The 16,569-nt window shown below is 43.4% G+C and overlaps 1 protein-coding gene across 1 annotated transcript in view; it reads left to right on the top strand.

Moving 5' to 3' along the window:
- Positions 1-16,569, top strand: part of AIDA (axin interactor, dorsalization associated) — a 51,096-nt gene that overhangs the window by 12,290 nt on the left and 22,237 nt on the right. The window contains exons 2-4 of the mRNA XM_039528999.1: positions 1,548-1,617; positions 8,562-8,615; positions 12,145-12,199. Of these exons, the coding sequence (XP_039384933.1) occupies positions 1,548-1,617; positions 8,562-8,615; positions 12,145-12,199 (179 nt within the window). The remainder of the gene's footprint in view (positions 1-1,547; positions 1,618-8,561; positions 8,616-12,144; positions 12,200-16,569) is intronic.

Raw genomic sequence — 16,569 nt, 5'->3', positions numbered from 1 at the left:
GATTGACCCAAAACAAAAATATTTTGATTTTCCTAGGAAAAAGAAATGCCCCCCCTCCAACCACCTTGTTTCGGGTCAAACAGAATGTTTTGTTCTCACTTTGGGTATCTTTAACTTTTTTAATTAACAGCAAAGGAAATTTAGAAATGCCACTCACAAAGCTGGACCGGGAACAAGTTCAAAATGTGCTCCCTCGTTCAAAGAATCAGGTCTTCCTGTGTATGGTATTGTCAGGGCTATACCCCAGATTCCTAGAAGTTCTCTTCTATATAAGTAACAATGCTTTTTTCTTCCTTGGCTTAATTAAATTCCATGACTCTCATGGTTTATGATAGCAAATAGACCTGTTAATGCTTTCTTGCCCATTAGCAGATGGCATTGGCTTTTATGAGCCTTACTCTATCAGTTTTATCAAGAAAATTAGCATTTTATACAATAAAATATCCAATTTGTTAAAATATGATGAAATCAAATAAATCCATATTTTGCACTTGGTGCTTTCCAACCAAGGGTCAAAGTGCTTTACAGAGACTGGTAATTACCGCCCGTGCTTGATAAATGGGGAAACTGAGGTCCAGAGAAGTTAAATGACTTACCCAATGTGTCACAGTGGTCAATTCAAGAGAACAACTCTGGTCTCCTAATTTCTGCATTCTGAGGGGCTACACAGTTGTATCGGTGTGACAGTCTTTTGATTGTATGATAGATATTAATATTAAACTTGTTTTAATACTTGATATTTAAAGTACAATGAAACCTATCCAAGTGACCACCTTCATTGGCGGGCTCTCAAGGCAGCAGGTTGTCTAAAGTATCCCCAAATGTAACAAGTCCAGTTCTGCTCCAGCTTCATGAGAAGACCACTTCTGTTAAGCAAGTGATTTTGCCAGTCCCTTCTACTATGACATGCACAAATCCTCATTTTGCTCCTCTGTGATATATACGAGGCCTGAAAGGTGCTTCTGAAAAGTGTTTGCTTGTTTTACTTTAGATCTCTCAGGGATGTAAAATCTGCTTTTTCTGGAAGACCTCTTGTGTCTTGATAATCAGTCATCTTAACTGAGGGAGTTGGTATATTGAATCTTCAACAGACCTCTCTTCTCCAGAATGTCTGTCATTAGAGTTAAATAGGTGTTCAAAAGTTAGACAAAAAATTAATTTGACTCTCGTGATGCTTTAGTTTCAGGAGTTTTCTAGTCATTACAGAATTATCCAGGGTAAACAAGACCTGTATTTCTAAATAAATGTTGTGCTTGTTTTTCATATTAGAAAGTTTTAGGTGGTCCTTATACATCATAAAAATATGCAATCCCACTCTTACCTTTTGTAGATCTCCTGTACGTTTTGTTTAACTGTCTGGTGTGATCATGGGTTTGTCAATACAATGTCCACAGTCTAAGGGTTTTTAATGTTAGGAATATGCAAGCACAACAGTCTACAAAACTTCTAGCTAACATGTTTTCTGAAGACAGCACCATGGGATTCAGTATGTTGTTCCCAATCTACAGAAAATATTTAATACTCTTCCCCGCTCTTTCCCCATCCAGATTAGCAAGACATCTACAGAAAGAGGCCCAGTCTCAACACAACAACTCAGAGTTCACAGAAGATCAAAAGGTACGTTACTGTTCATTCAATCCATGGGGGCTTGATCCTGCAAGGTCCTGGTTGCTTGAGTCCTCTTGAAGGCTCTCAGAGGACTGAGCCCTCTGTTTTTCTTCTCCCTTGAAGTATAAGGTACTGTGAAAACAGAAAATAGCATGGCTGAAATGTTTATCATTAGACGTGACAGATATTCTGATGTGCAGTATTCATGTCTTACAGTCTGGCCAGAATCCTTCATAACCAGAGTTTTTTCTTTTTGGGTGACCTTTTAGTAACTTATAGAACTTTGGCAAGGAATTAATTTAATTTTGTAAAGTCCGAATGTAAAATGTCTTGAACTGCAGATGTGTCTAGTGCGTGGGGGAGGATGTTAAATTAACATGTAACACCTGATGGGAAGTGAGACTGCCAAAGTCGTCTAGAGCTGGGGTTCTCAAACCTTTTCTTTCTGAGGCCCTCCCAACATGCTATAAAAACTCCACGGCCTATGTGTGCCACAACTGTTTTTCTGCATATAAAAGCCAGGACGAGCATTAGGGGGTAGCAAGCTGGACAACTGCCCGGGGCTCCGTGCCACAGGGGGCCCCATGAAGCTAAGTTGCTCAGGCTTTAGCCCTGGGTGACAAGGCTCGCGGCCCTGGGCATCAGCTCCATGTGACAAGTCAATGCCGGCCCTGCTTAGTGGACCCCCTGAAACCTGCTCATGGCCCCCCAGGGGGGCCCGGATCCCTGGTTGAGCAGCACTGATCTAGAGTCTTCACTCTTTGCAGTCTTTTGACTGAACAAGGTTGTAGTGTGTTTTTGGTGTGTGTTCTGTTATATTTTATCAGCATCATGTTAGTGTAATTCTGGAAGGGGGTTTGTTAAAAAGGGAAACTCCAACAGACTTTCTCAGCACTGAAAACCAATTTTAGTGAGGTGTATTCAGTATAATAAACCTCCCCAACCCTGCGGCTGGTAATACACGGGACTTTGCTACCCTTGTGATATTTTGTGAAGGGGCAGGGTTTTATTAGGAGTGATGGCCATGTGGAGAAGACTTGTGGTATTGTTTATGGGAGCAATAGCTTATTTAGGAATGGAATTTTCTAGTACACAACTCAGTTCAGTATACAAATTACAGAATTATGCGTGGATTAGAGAAAAAGAACCTAGTAAGAGATGCTTTATGATCTGCTGTGGACTGAGTTGGAAGGTGTGGTTGGTTAGCAGGTGGTGGTAATCTCACTTATGGCAGGCTGTGATTAACAGCATGCTGTCCTTTATGCTGCATATCAGTATGAACTTCACTGTTTCAAGATGATTGCAAAACTGGGTTTTTTGAACTTTGTGGATAGTGCCTTGCCCCAGATAAGGGTGTGTGTGTGTGTGTCATGGGGAGGGGAAGGCTGCTCCCTGTGGAACAGCTCTCTTGAAGGGCCTGGTAGGGTTGCCAGGTGTCTGGTTTTCGACTGGAACACCGGGTTGAAAAGGGACCCTGGTGGCTCTGACCGGGCCGTTACAAATCTGGTTGGCAGAGCTACGGGGTTAAGGCAAGCTAGTCCCTACCTATCCTGGCACCACGCTGCAGCAGGTCCAGCTCCTAGGTGGGGGAGCCATGGGGCTCCACGCACTGCCCCCCGCCCTGTGTACCAGCTCCGCACTTCCATTGGCCAGGAACCAAATTAATAGGCAGCAGGTTTAAAACAAACAAAAGGAAGTATTTTTCACAAAACGCACAGTTAGTCTGTGGAACTCCTTGTCAGAGGATGTTGTGAAAGCCAAGACTATAATAGGGTTAAAAAAAGAACTAGATAAATTCATGAAGGATCGGTCCATCAATGGCTATTCGCCAGGGTGGGCAGCGATGATGTCCCTAACCTCTGTTTCCCAGAAGCTGAGAATGGGCGACAAGGTATGGATCACTTGATGATTACCTGTTCTGTTCATTCCCTCTGGGGCACTTGGCATTGGCCACTGTCAGAAGACAGGATACTGGGCTAGATGGACCTTTAGTCTGACCCAGTATGGCCGTTGTTATTACATTAATTGATCTCTTTAGTTTTGGCCATGTCTGTCAGCCTGCTCTTCTGGGTGAAAACAACTAACACCCTGTGCAGATCTCCACACAATGCATGTGACCTTTCAAGGTTCTTACTAAAAAATGCTTGCATGAGCCTTTTAGAAAACTATTCTTGGCTTTATGCAGTGTTGAAAAATCTTATTTTTTGTGTGCTGATAACTTGCTGAAACACTTGCACAGCTGTATAATCTTAGCATGCCTCATTAAACTACTGGTCTGCTAACAACTTGGACCTTTCTTGAAAACCAAACTTCGCTTAGGCTCTCTCTTTATGCAAACATCTCAAACTGCATTACAGTTAGCAGAGTCATTACTCACACAACAGTACAGACGAAGCCTTGACTACTAGATCAACTGACTTTTTTCCCTTCTAAACACTAGTTTACATTGAAACTGGATCTTTAACAGCTCTAACTATCAGAGTTCATTACAGCTTCAGTACTGCTAATAAGATATTAAGTGTTTTCGTTGCTGTAAAAGGAGCCCCTGCATGGGATAGTTGCAGCTGAAAACGATAGTGTTTAGCTGCATTTTGTACTTTTGGGTTGGGTGTGGTCCCTTAAAAATAGTTATGAATAATGGCTGCTGGTATCTTGCCATAATTCAATAGATTCCATATAAAACCTGTTCTTTTCTATTTTAAACTCCAAATCTCTCCAAAGTTAATCTGTTCCTAGTGCTGTGTTATCATTCTTCAACTCCCAAGAGCCTAACGACACACACTTTGCAGTTTCATCTGCCCCACTGCAAGGAGTTAGCTGGTTAGACCAGGCAGCTGTAAGAATCTAACTTCAGGATGGGATCTGCTAAGCATAGGGGTGGGGTGGTGGTGAATTAATACTGTGTGAGAGAAACTGAGGAAGAGCAGAAGTTAAATTATGTTTACATGTCTTGCCTACATCACACAGTGCTGGAGATTCTTAGTGTACCAATCCTCTTGCTAATTGGGAGAGCAATTGCTCATTGCTCTCAGTCTCTAGAAGCATAATTGGGGGATCTGTTCTATCTGTTGCATTTTCTTAACACTCAGTTGGCGTGCTCACTGCTCCTTTGCATTGATATTAGAATTACATTTTATATGTAGAGGTTCTGCCTCCCTAGGGGGAGCTCTGTCCTGTCTTTCTCCATCACTTCAGACCTCCCCATCCTGGAGGTCCTACATTTGTGGACAATCTCTTTCCAGTCGTTTTCAACAACAAAGAACTCCCAGTGCTGTTGCTTAACTGATTAGAGAGATACCAGACATTCCCTTCTGGGGGTTGAGTATGCTGCATCGGTAGTGCTACTATCTTTGATTCCCCCCCATACCCAACCCTGACTGTGAGACTAGGCCATGCATTAAACTGAATGTGTGGAACATGGGTACTCAATCTTTTTAATGCTAAGGTATTCGAATGTACTCCAGAGCAGGAGGTACTTGATTTCTAATGTGTATTGGTTGAGGGCAGAGAAGCATAGTTTTCCCTCTAACATGAGGCAGATGTCATTCAAGCACAAAAGAGACAGAGCTTTCTCGGGGCCAGCCGAAGACTGGAATGAACTCCCATAAGAACTAAGGACCATCACAAATCTCACCAGCTTCCAGTGGAAGTGCAAGGCACGCTTCTTTGATTTTTGCCTTCTCTAATGTAAACTCATAGCAATGTGTTTGTATATATGTTATAAACAAAAAAATCCAAAACATAACACTTCACTGCACACACTTCTCTGCCAGGGAGAGAAGAGAACAAACACGTGACAAATGTTAGGCCAGAGGTTCCCAAACTGTGGGGCGTGCCCCAGGAATGTTCGGGGGGTCAGGGGTCAGGGAGGGAGCGCTCCCAGTCATGGTTCTGGCCCAGTGCCTGGTCCTACCCCCAGCCTTGGCATGGCTCCACACCTGGTTGCTGGCCTGGCTGCCAGCATCCACCACAGCCTGGCTACGGCTCCGCTCCCGCCCCCACCCCCAGGCTTGACCCCATGCCACATCTCTGTCCCTGGCCCTGCTCCCAGCCCCACCCCCAGCTTCGGCCCTCTTACCTTGTTCCCCCCACCCTTTACCCCTTCCCCCAGAGTCGCGGGCCCACTCCTGGCTCGGGGGGGAGGGGCATGACCCTCAAAAGTTTGGGGACCACTGTGTTAGGCACATTGTTTAGTGCACTGCTGGAAGGCACTCAGATACTACAGTGCTAAACATGGTATAAGAACCTGTTTAGCATAGAATAGAACATAGTACAGTAACTCCTCGCTTAACATTGTAGTTATATTCCTGAAAAATGTGACTTTAAGCGAAACAATGTTAAACAAATACAATTTCCCCATAAGAATTAATGTAAATGGGGGGGGGGGGGTAGGTTCCAGGGAAACTTTTTTCACCAAACTATATTATATATAAACACACACAGCATAAGTTTTAAACAATCAATTTAATACTGCACATAGTAATGATGATTGTGAAGCTTGGTTGAGATGGTGAAGTCAGATGATGAGATATTTCCCAGGGAATGCCTTACTGCTAAATGATGAACTAGCAATCAGCTGAACCCTGAAGGGTTAACACATTGTTAATGTAGCCTCACACTCTACAAGGCAGCACAAATGGAGGGAGAGGAGACAGCATGGCAGACAGAGAGAGACACCCTGAGTGTGGGGGGAAGAGAGAGAGAGATGCTCATTGCCCCCTTTAAGTACGCTGACACCACTCTAAGTACATTGATTTTTTTTTTTAAGTAGATCAGGAAGTTGAGACAGCAGCTGCAGCCAGCAAGCTCTCTCCTCCAGACCCCTGTCGTGTCCCCACCCTGCTCTATATGGAGAAGGGGTAAGCGGGGGGCAGGAGCAGGGGGAGGGGGACACCCTGACATTAGCCCCCCACTTTCCCGCCCCTCCCTCTGCACAGCAAGCAGGAGGCTCCTGGGAGCAGCTCCAAGGCAGAGGGCAGGAGCAGCACATGGCAGTTGGGGGAGGGACAGCTGAACTGCCCGGCAATTGATAGCCTCCCGGGCAGCTGCTGCACAGGGAGCTTAGGGGAGCGGGGAGCTGATAGGGTGGCCGCCGGTCCACCCTGGTTCCAGGCCCCCATCAGCTAGCTGCAACGGGCTGCTCTTCCAGCAAAAAGTGGACAAAGCAGGAGGCTGCCAAATGTTATAAGGGAGCATTGCGCCACTTTAAACGAGCATGTTCCCTAACTGATCAGCAATGTAGCAAGGAAACAATATTAACCAGGACAACTTTAAGTGAGGAGTTACTGTATAAACTACAAGGAATCTGTGCCTAGATCAGCACCATCTCATGAGGCAATGTTTAAAACCAAGAAGGCAGGATCACTGTGCAGTAGGTATTGGCTTTTGGCTGACATGCATGGCTTGGGAATTGACCTAAACACTGTTGGAATCAGCACTAGATCAGCCCATTACCTCTTTTCTATTTTTAGGTAGTAAAATTGCTACATCAGGAACCTAAACTTTTTTTTTTTAAACTAGGCAATAACAGATGCATTTATTGGACTTTCACCTGAGAAGCTTTATCACCCATTATATTTAACTTGCTTTTCTCTATAGCTTTATCATAGTCACCATTTTTGTCTTATTGGCCATATAACACCTTTCTGTTTGTCTTTGTTAACCTGTTGCTAGTTAGTTAGTTTCCATCATTACCAAGATATTCTCTTCTAGGTGCTGAATAATCTTGTGACTTTCAAAACTGTAGCCCTTGCACCAAAATGCTTCTAATGGGTAGTCTTGACCATTAGTGCCTACCTGAGTGGAAGCTTTGTTCTTCCTGAAAGCTTTTATACTGGTGGCACTGAAGATTATCTGCATCATTGCTTGTAAGCCTTCTACCATTGTCTGTTTCTCTAGCTGGCCACTTTGAAAGGCCTTTATGAGAGAGGTAATATATTGAAAGACACCTTTTTGCTGATGGTGTCTTGTCTGGGGCTCTGGCTCTTTCCTCTACAACTAGATGAACTGAGGCCTTTTAAGGATTCGACCTGTGGTAATCTCACCGCAGCATCTTGTGCATCACTTCTGTATATGAAGGGAAAAATTGCAACCTACCCTTGATCAATGGCAATCTTACATGGCTAACAAGCTTTAACTGAAGAGGTCTCTTCTATTTGGGTGAAATTGTTAACCCATTTGAAATTGTTAGCAGTGTTTAAGTACCCTAAAAAGTTTTACAAGACTTGCTTTGAATTCATATGGACTGCTATTCCTAGAATATGTTAGCTGTTGCAATTATATGGACCAGTAAGTTGTTGGTTTTCTATTGTTCAAGGGAGTTCTCTTCTATTCTTCCCCACAACACACAGAGCAAAACACAGACAAACCTATGCTTAAGGTACAACAGGACCTGCTTCTGAGAGATTCTGAGCATCCACAACTTCCACTGAAGGGTGATCAGTATACATCTCTGGATCAGGTCCTCGTTTAGTTTTGTAATCAAGAGGGGGAGTGGGGGGGGGGGGGATATCTACAAATCTTTCCTGGAAGGGCAAATGGGAACAAGTAATTTCACATTTTCAAAGTCATTGATCTTATTCTCAGACATGTCCTCCATCACTCCCAGAGTAATCATCAGGTTTATAAAGCAATTTATGGTGTGGGAGGCAGTGCCCCGGTCTGCAGTTCATTCACTGACACATTTGTACCGATGAGCTATGTGGAAGGAGTTCAATTGCCAATGGTTATGTAATATTGTCCATTGCACTTTCAATCTCTGACTTGTATATATTGTTTCTAGATGCAAATATTAAAATAATGTTTGATATTAATATTGCTGTGCAATCAAATTTTTGGGGATGTGAAAAAGTGTTAGTAAGCTTGTTTTAAAGAAGGGGGCTGTTTTCTTGAATGTAGTTGTATGCAGCTTTAACTGGCAAACAAATGAAGTAATTTCCTTCTCTTCCTTACAGAAAACCATAGCTAAAATTGCAACATGCCTAGAATTGCGGAGTGCAGCTTTGCAGGTATAGTGACTTAATGTATTCCCCTGCCATATCCTATTCTGCTCTCTTTTTCTTTTGAGTTTTAATGAGTGTCAACCAAAAACATGGGAAGACAATTCTGTATGAAATCTGATTTGTGCAGTCAGGGAAATGACTTTGCTTCTAAGTTAAATGTTTCTATTTCTCTCTCTGTTAAGTTTCAGTGGAATGAAGTGGGGAAGTAGGTAATGTGTAAGCTTTTCCAGATGTAGACATGATTTCTGGCCGACAAAGTTAGCGATCTCTTTGAATGCTGGGACTTCTACCACCAGGTAATTGCCTGAAAGCCTCTGAATGCTTAAGGGCATTTGCGTGCAATGGGGTTTAAATGGGCACGAAACTGCAGGCTTCCTGTTTCCTGTTCCTTGTCACTTCAGATTCCTTCCATAGAAAATGACAGTGCTGGTGGTTTGTACAGGGGCTATACAGACAGGAGCAGAAATAGCACTGGAGTGAACTTTACACAAGACTAGCTGTTTTCATGCTGTCCCGGCTAGACCTTAAGGAAGCACTTCAGCAGTTTTCACTCTGCATAGATTCATGTCCTCACTACTACTCCACCAGAGGAAGCTGTGCAGATACAAATGTTGGAGGGCGAAGGGAAGAGAGTTAACTGTAAAAAGGAGGTGAGGGGGACTTCTAAAAATGGGAGACAGGGTGACAGAAAATGAATTTAGGCGCTGAGCTGCAGTGTAGGTTTTTTCTTCCATTATTCATCTAAATAAGGTCTTGTAGAAATCAATTTAAGATGTTTCTTCCTGCACTTTGACCTTGGCTTTTATTCCTTATACCTTTTCACCCCTTTCAGTAGCTAATGAGCAAGTTATGTAAAATCCCCTTCTGTTATCCTGGCTGCTTGTGAAACAATAATTTAATAGTTAGTCACAGAAAATGCAGGTAGGGGCTGTACCTCATGATGGTTTATGGACTGTGTGTGTTAAATATGATTTGGTTTATAAAAAATTCCTCAAACTCAGTCTTGCCAGGAAAGTAGCTCTGGCCTTTGTCAAAATTACAGCAGAAAAATCTTGCTTTTAAAATTTTAAAATATAAGCTCTGTTTGCTTTTTGTGACTTAACACATATTGGACACTAGATTATGTTTAAAGACTACAAGGTTTTGATTTAATTTCTGCCTGTGTTAATGCCACATACTTTTTAAGATGGCTGAAGATCTTATCTACCTAATCAACAGTGAAGGCTAGCTGTATTGCTATCCAAAAGAGAGCGCATCCCCACCAATTGAAGAGGAGGCAGGCTCCATGGTACACTTGACTGCACAAGACTGGGAGTCAGGAGCCCGGGGTTTTGTTCCCAGCTCTCCGTTGATTTTCTGTGTTACCTTAACTTCTCTGTTCCTCAGTTTACCAGTCTGTAAACTGAGGGTAATACATAAATACTCACCACTCAAGTGCTTTGAGATCTGTTGACGAAAAGTCCTAAGTATTTTCCTTGTCCTCCATTGGCTGAAGAGCCAAGTGGAAGCAGAGCTGACATTTTATTTTTCTGTAGCTGCAGGGAGCTGAGGGTGATGTGGAATCAGAAACCACTCCCACCCTCTGACCTTCTAGTGGATAAGCTCAACGAGTGCAGGTCCTTTCTCCCAGCAGCCATTGCAGTAGGACAGAGGATGAATTCAGAAGCTGCATGCCTGACCCTGAACTGCAGCTGGCCAAAGAGCTGAGTGAGGAGCACAGCACAGACTGCAACCAGCCTATTATCCCTGGGTGCAACTTCCTTACAGGGGAAGGGAAATAGCAAGGAGCATCCAAAAGCTGCATGATCTGATGTGTGCTTTCAGCTTAGAATGGGGTTTGTAATGGTGTTGGCTGCTATTTATAATCTGCAATGTTAGCTGCTTCATGTTACTCTGCAACTTACCACAGTTCCAGTGTGTCTTCCTTGTAACTGCTTATATGGGTGGTAAAGGGAGCTCTTCAAACACTAGCCAGAGCCAGGTGTAGCACGGGCAGGGACTGAGCTGTTTGGGGTAGTTAGCAGTATTCAGGTACTTGGGTCTTGGTTGGCTCATCTTTATTTTTTAACCTAGTCACAGCCCTTTGAACAGAAACTGCCACTTGTCCAAAATCATGTGCTCACCAGCCAACCCACTCATTTGTGACCCATACCAGGTTAAATGTAGCGTGAGACCTGATTGACAAGTGCCTGAACCCACTCTGCGGCCAAACTCAGAACATAACTAGTCTAGCGAGAGAACCGGTAATCCCTGCTGGCTTTAGCTCTGTAGCCTTAGTTCAGAGGGTTATAACCTCATCATTAAAATCTGCACCAACATGAAATTTGAAGCCCCTTTAAACAAATACAAATTATTTTAGTTGTTTTGTGACACTGTCCTCCAGCCTCCAAACACTGGTGTTTCCTGACTCATCCTTTCCCAAGCTACGGCTTATGCCAAGCAAGCCACACTTCTCTAGGCAGTAACTTGGGGATTTTATACTGTTTTAGGTTAGGGTCATAGGATTTTTTTCATCCACCGTCTCATTCTGGGAAGCCATACACACACTACAGTTACATTGTGGCATCCTGTCTGGGACCAAAGTGGCTGATTAGCCTGGTCAGCCCCTCCCTTCTGCTGGCATGGTATATAACTAGCCTCTCTCCTGTGACATGCCCAGCCGCTGTTGAGACACTTGCACAGCAACAAGTGGATCCTTAAACTTGGGCCCCATTTGGCCTTATGGAAGCTTTAAGAACAGTGGGTGACCTGGCATTCTGTGGGCGCTCTCCTGCAAGGTGTTGAGTATTTTCCACTCCCCGACTGTAAGTGGAATTGAAGGGTACGTCCAGACTACCCGCCCTATCGGCGGGTAGCGATCGATTTATCGGGGATCGATATATCTCGTCTCATCTAGACGCAATATATCGATCCCTGAACGCGCTCCCCATCGACTCCGGAACTCCACTGGAGCGAGCGGCGGTAGCGGAGTCGACAGGGGAGCCGCAGACATCGATCCCGCGCCGTGAGGACCCGAGGTAAATCAGTCTAAGATACTTCGACTTCAGCTACGCTATTCGCGTAGCTGAAGTTGCGTATCTTAGATCGACACCCGCCTCTAATGTAGACCAGCCTGAAGGTACATGCAGGAGCACTCCATACTGTGCAGGACCAAACCCCAGCTGAGCTGCTGATCCTGGCTTCAGAACACCTAGAGTTTGGAGGGTTTAAGACAGACCTCCCTTGTAGTCTTAGCACTCAGGTCTGAAAGTGTAAATGAGTCTAATTAGGCTGTTTTGAAATTTTCTCATTTCCAGGCTCACAATATGGAATAAACTTGTTCTCTTCAGGATCATTAAAATGACATTGAAATAATAGGGACAAAATTAATGAAAGGTTTGTACTAAAAACCCTCTCGCATAGAGACCCCATAGAGAAAACAGCTCAGAACAGATGGTCAAAAGCTGGAACAACCCTGCATGCCCATTCTGAAATAGCAATAGCAACAGACGGTGCATAATGAAACCTAATACTATCTTCCTTTGTAACCTCCTAGTCCACGCAGTCGCAGGAGGAATTTAAGCTGGAGGATCTGAAGAAGCTAGAACCAAGTAAGTAGTATCTGACATTTTAAGTGGGTGATTTTTATAATTACAGTGGAAAGTCTGATAGTCGCAGTAATGCTGACTGGCCTAAATGTGGGTAGACAGCAATGCTGTTAAGGGTATTCCTCCAAATGTTTGCTACCACATACATTCTTTAATAACCAGTCTTTAGTGTAGTGCTGGAAGATTTAAATATGGATGTCCTTACACTTCAGTAGTCTAGGAATTTGTCTTCCCTTGAATGGACAGTGTTCTTTAGGGTCACTAACAGTATTATATAGCACAGCAGAATCCATCCAGTATAGCAGTGGTTTTCAAACTTTTTTTTCAGGTGACCCAGTTGAAGAAAATTGTTGATGTCCGCAACCCAGTGGAGCTGGGGATAAGGGTTTTGGGGTGTGGGAGGGGGTCAGGGCTCTGGGCTGGGGGTGCAGGCTCTGAGATGAGGGATTTGGGGTGCAGGAGGGGACTCTGGGTTTTGGGGGGGCTCGGGGTGCGGGCTTACCTCGGGCGGCTCTGTGTCAGCGGTGCAGTGGGAGTACTAAGGCAGGCTTCGTGCCTGTCCTGGCACCGCAGACCACGCTGCGTCCTGGAAGTGGCCAGCAGCCGATCTGGCTCTTCTCTGCAGGCATTGCCCTCCTCAGCCCCATGGGCTTCCCTGCCAATGGGAGTGCAGAGCCAGTGCTTTGGGCGGGGGCAGGGCACGGCCTACGAGTCGGACCTGTTGCTCGCCACTTCCGGGGTGCAGCACGGTGTCAGAACTGGTAGGAACTAGCCTGCCTTAGCTGCGGAGCACTGCTGATGGGACTTTTAATGGCCCAGTCAGTGGTGCTGACCAGCGCCGCCACGACCCAGTTCCTTACATTCTGCGGCCCAGTACTGGGTCACGACCCCCAGTTTGAAAACCACTGCAGTATAGAATACAAGTATTTTAAAAATTCTACACTGCTTAGTTGAATCTTCAATCTGCATGTATCTTTTTGAACATTGTATTTGAATTGTAAGCTCAGTGGGGTAGGAAACATGTCTTTCTCTGTACTGTGCCTGGTACACCGGGCCTCAGCAAATAATTCAGAATATACCCTGATACCAAATCAACTATTACCCGACACACTGATGGTATTGTTGTAATGATGTCAAATTCTGCTGAGGAAAATAGAAGGAAGATAAACTCTGGCAAGTCAAGTGTAAAAGTATAGTTAGGCAAGTTGCTCTTCAAATTCGAACAGCAAACTTTTTTTAAGCACATCAGAAGCAGAAAGCCTGCCAAACAATCAGTGGGGCCACTGGACGATCGAGGTGCTAAAGGAGCACTCAAGGAAAACAAGTCTGTTGTAGAGAATGGTCTTCTCTGTAGAGGATGTGAGGGAGATTCCCACACCTGAGACATTCTTTTTAGGTGGCAAATCTGAGGAACTGTCTTAGATTGAAGTGTCAGTTGAGGAGGTTTTGGAATTAATTTAACAGTAATAAGACACCAGGACTTGATGATATTCAACCAAGGATTCTGAAGGACCTCAGATATGAAATTGCAGAACTATCAATTAAATCAGCCTCTGTACTAGTTGACTGGTGGTTAGCTAATGCTCCAGAAGTGATCCTGGTAAGTACAGGTCAGGAAATCTAACTTCTTTACAATAGTTACAGTTTACCTGGTAATAAACAGAATTATCAGACACCTAAATGAACACTATGTTGGGGGAAGAGTCAACACAGCTTTTATAAAGGGAAAATATGTCTCACTAATCTATTAGAATTCTTTGAGGGGGTCGTCAAACATGCACAAGCATGATCTTGTTGTTATATTGTACTTGGACTTTCAGAAAGCCTTTGAGAAGGTCCCTCACCAAAGGCTCTTAAGCAAAGTGGGCCATCATAGAGTAAGAGGGAAGGTCCTCTCATGGATCAGGAATTGGTTAAAATATAGGAAACAAAAGTTAGGAATAAATGGTCAGTTTTCAGAAGGAAGAGAGGTAAATAGTGGGATCCCTCAAAGATCTATACTGGTAGCAGTGGTGTTCAATGTATTCGTAAATATTCTGAAAAAAAGGGATAAGCAGTGAGGAGACTAAGTTTGCAGATGATACAAAATTACTCAAGACAGTTAAGTCCAAAGCTGAATGTGAAGATTTACAGAGAGATCTCAAAAAAATGGGTGATTGGTCAACAAAATGGAAGAGGCAATGTTGATAAATGCAAAATAATGCTGGTTGAAAAACATAATTCCAACAATATATACATACCAAATGATGGGGTCTAAATTAGCTGTTACCACTCAAGAAAGAGATCTTGGAATCATTGTGGATAGTTCTCTGAAAACATCCATTCAATGTGCAATGACAGTCAAAAAAGCGAATTTTAGGAAACATTAGGAAAGGGGTAGATAATAAGACAGAAAATATGATAATGCCACCATATAAATCCATTGTACACCTACCCCTTGAATACCGCATGCAGTTCTGGTTACCCCATCTCAAAAAAGATATGTAAAAATTGGAAAAAATACAGAGAAGGGGTATGGAAAAGCTTCCATATGAGGAGAGATTAAAAAGACTGAGACTGTTCAACTTAGATGACTAAGCAGGGATATGTAGAGGTCTATAAAATCATGAATAGTGTGGAGAAGATGAATAAGGAAGTTTTATTTAGCTCGTCACATAACACAAGAACCAGAGGTCACCCAATGAAATTAAGTCAGCAGGTTTAAAACAAACATAAGGAAGTATTTCTTCACACAATGCACAGACCGCTTGTGGAAATCATTGCCAGGTGGCAGTGTGAAGGCCAAAAGTATAAATGAGTTCCAAAAATAATTAGATAAGTTAATGGAGGATAGGTCCATCAGTGGTTGTTAGCCAAAATGGGATGTAACCACATGCTCTAGTGTCCTTAAATCTCTTGACCATCAGGCTTGGACTGGATGGTAGGATGTATCCACTCGATAAATTGCCCTGTTCTGTTCTTTCCCTCTGAAGCATCTGGCACTGGCCAAAGTCAGAAGACAGGATACTGTGCTAGATAGACCATTGGTCTGACCCAGTATGGCCATGCCTATGTTCTTATGATGTCAGGTAAATCTCAAACCCTTATATCCTTAGTCTTATTCAGTAATGACCTGGACCAAATGTTGATATCTCTCAATTCAGAAGTCATTTTTCCATTTTAGAAATAAGCCAAATTTGTGTGCTCCATTCTCCCTCTGGTAATATTAGCTATGACTTAACACTGATTGGATGGATATGAGTATGATGGATGATGATGTGTAAAAAAAATAAAAAAAGCTAGTGTTAGCGGTTATATTTTTAGGTATGTAGTAGAGGTAGAGGAGGAGGTTATGCTAAGCCCGTGCGTATAAGAGGCCTGATTATTGTGTTATTTTTGTTTGTTTGTGTGTGTTTGGTTTAAGAAGTTTGAGATCAAAAGAGAACAAGATAGAAAGAAAAGAACTAGAGAGATGAAAGGAATGGGAGGAGGAATGAAAAGGAGGAGGAGACTTGAGAGTTGTTTTTGTTTAGAAAAAGAAGGATAAAGAGAGATAAGATTAGATTACACTGATTATATATATCATATAATAAATAGGGGAAGGAGAGGGAATATTTCAGCTCAAAGTGCTAATGGACACGAGGACAACCGGATATAAATTGTCAGTCAGGAAATTCAGGCTCGAAATGGAATTAGAGGTTTAACCACCACAGGGGGAGCAATACTGGGACACCTACCGAGGGAAACAGGGGAGAGGACCTCCATGACTTGACTTAAAATTATTAAAGATAAGTTTATGATGGAGATGGAGTGGATAGGGATACGAGGTTTAGTCAATAGTCAATAGGTCAATAGTAAAGTAAATGGGTCAAATGGTATATGATAACTTTTTCCAGAGTTTGGGCTGGAGAGTCTTTGGCGCATGCGGGAGTTCAGCTGACCGCCGCCATATTTGGGGGGGGGAAAATTTTCCTCAGGAAGATTGGCAATGGCCTGGAGGTTTTCCTCTTTCAAAGCATGGGGGGGGGGGGGCTTGGCACTGGGGTGGTGGTGGATCTATGTGGCCTGCATCTTGCAGGAGGTCAGACTAGATGATCATAATGGTCCCTTCTGATTTTGAATTCTATGATTCTATGATTCTATGAACACCATATATGGTGACTTTGAAGTCACAAGATCTGCAGCCATGCAAAGTACCATGAATGTCTACAAGACTGTCAACTTCTAACACTTCCTTCATAAACAAATACATTTTTCCTTTTCCCCAAAAGAGTGAAAACTAGCAAGACCAAGCCACTTACTCTAACATGCCTCGCGGTCATATCTCCTACTGGACCGATCTGATATTTCATTATCATCATGTGATGTCATTGGCATGAGGCTAAGCAGAGGTG

Source organism: Mauremys reevesii, linkage group 3, assembly GCF_016161935.1.
Source record: "Mauremys reevesii isolate NIE-2019 linkage group 3, ASM1616193v1, whole genome shotgun sequence".
NCBI lineage: Eukaryota > Metazoa > Chordata > Testudines > Geoemydidae > Mauremys > Mauremys reevesii.
The sequence above is the reverse complement of the archived record's forward strand: the minus strand, read 5'-3'. Positions and strand labels throughout refer to the sequence as shown.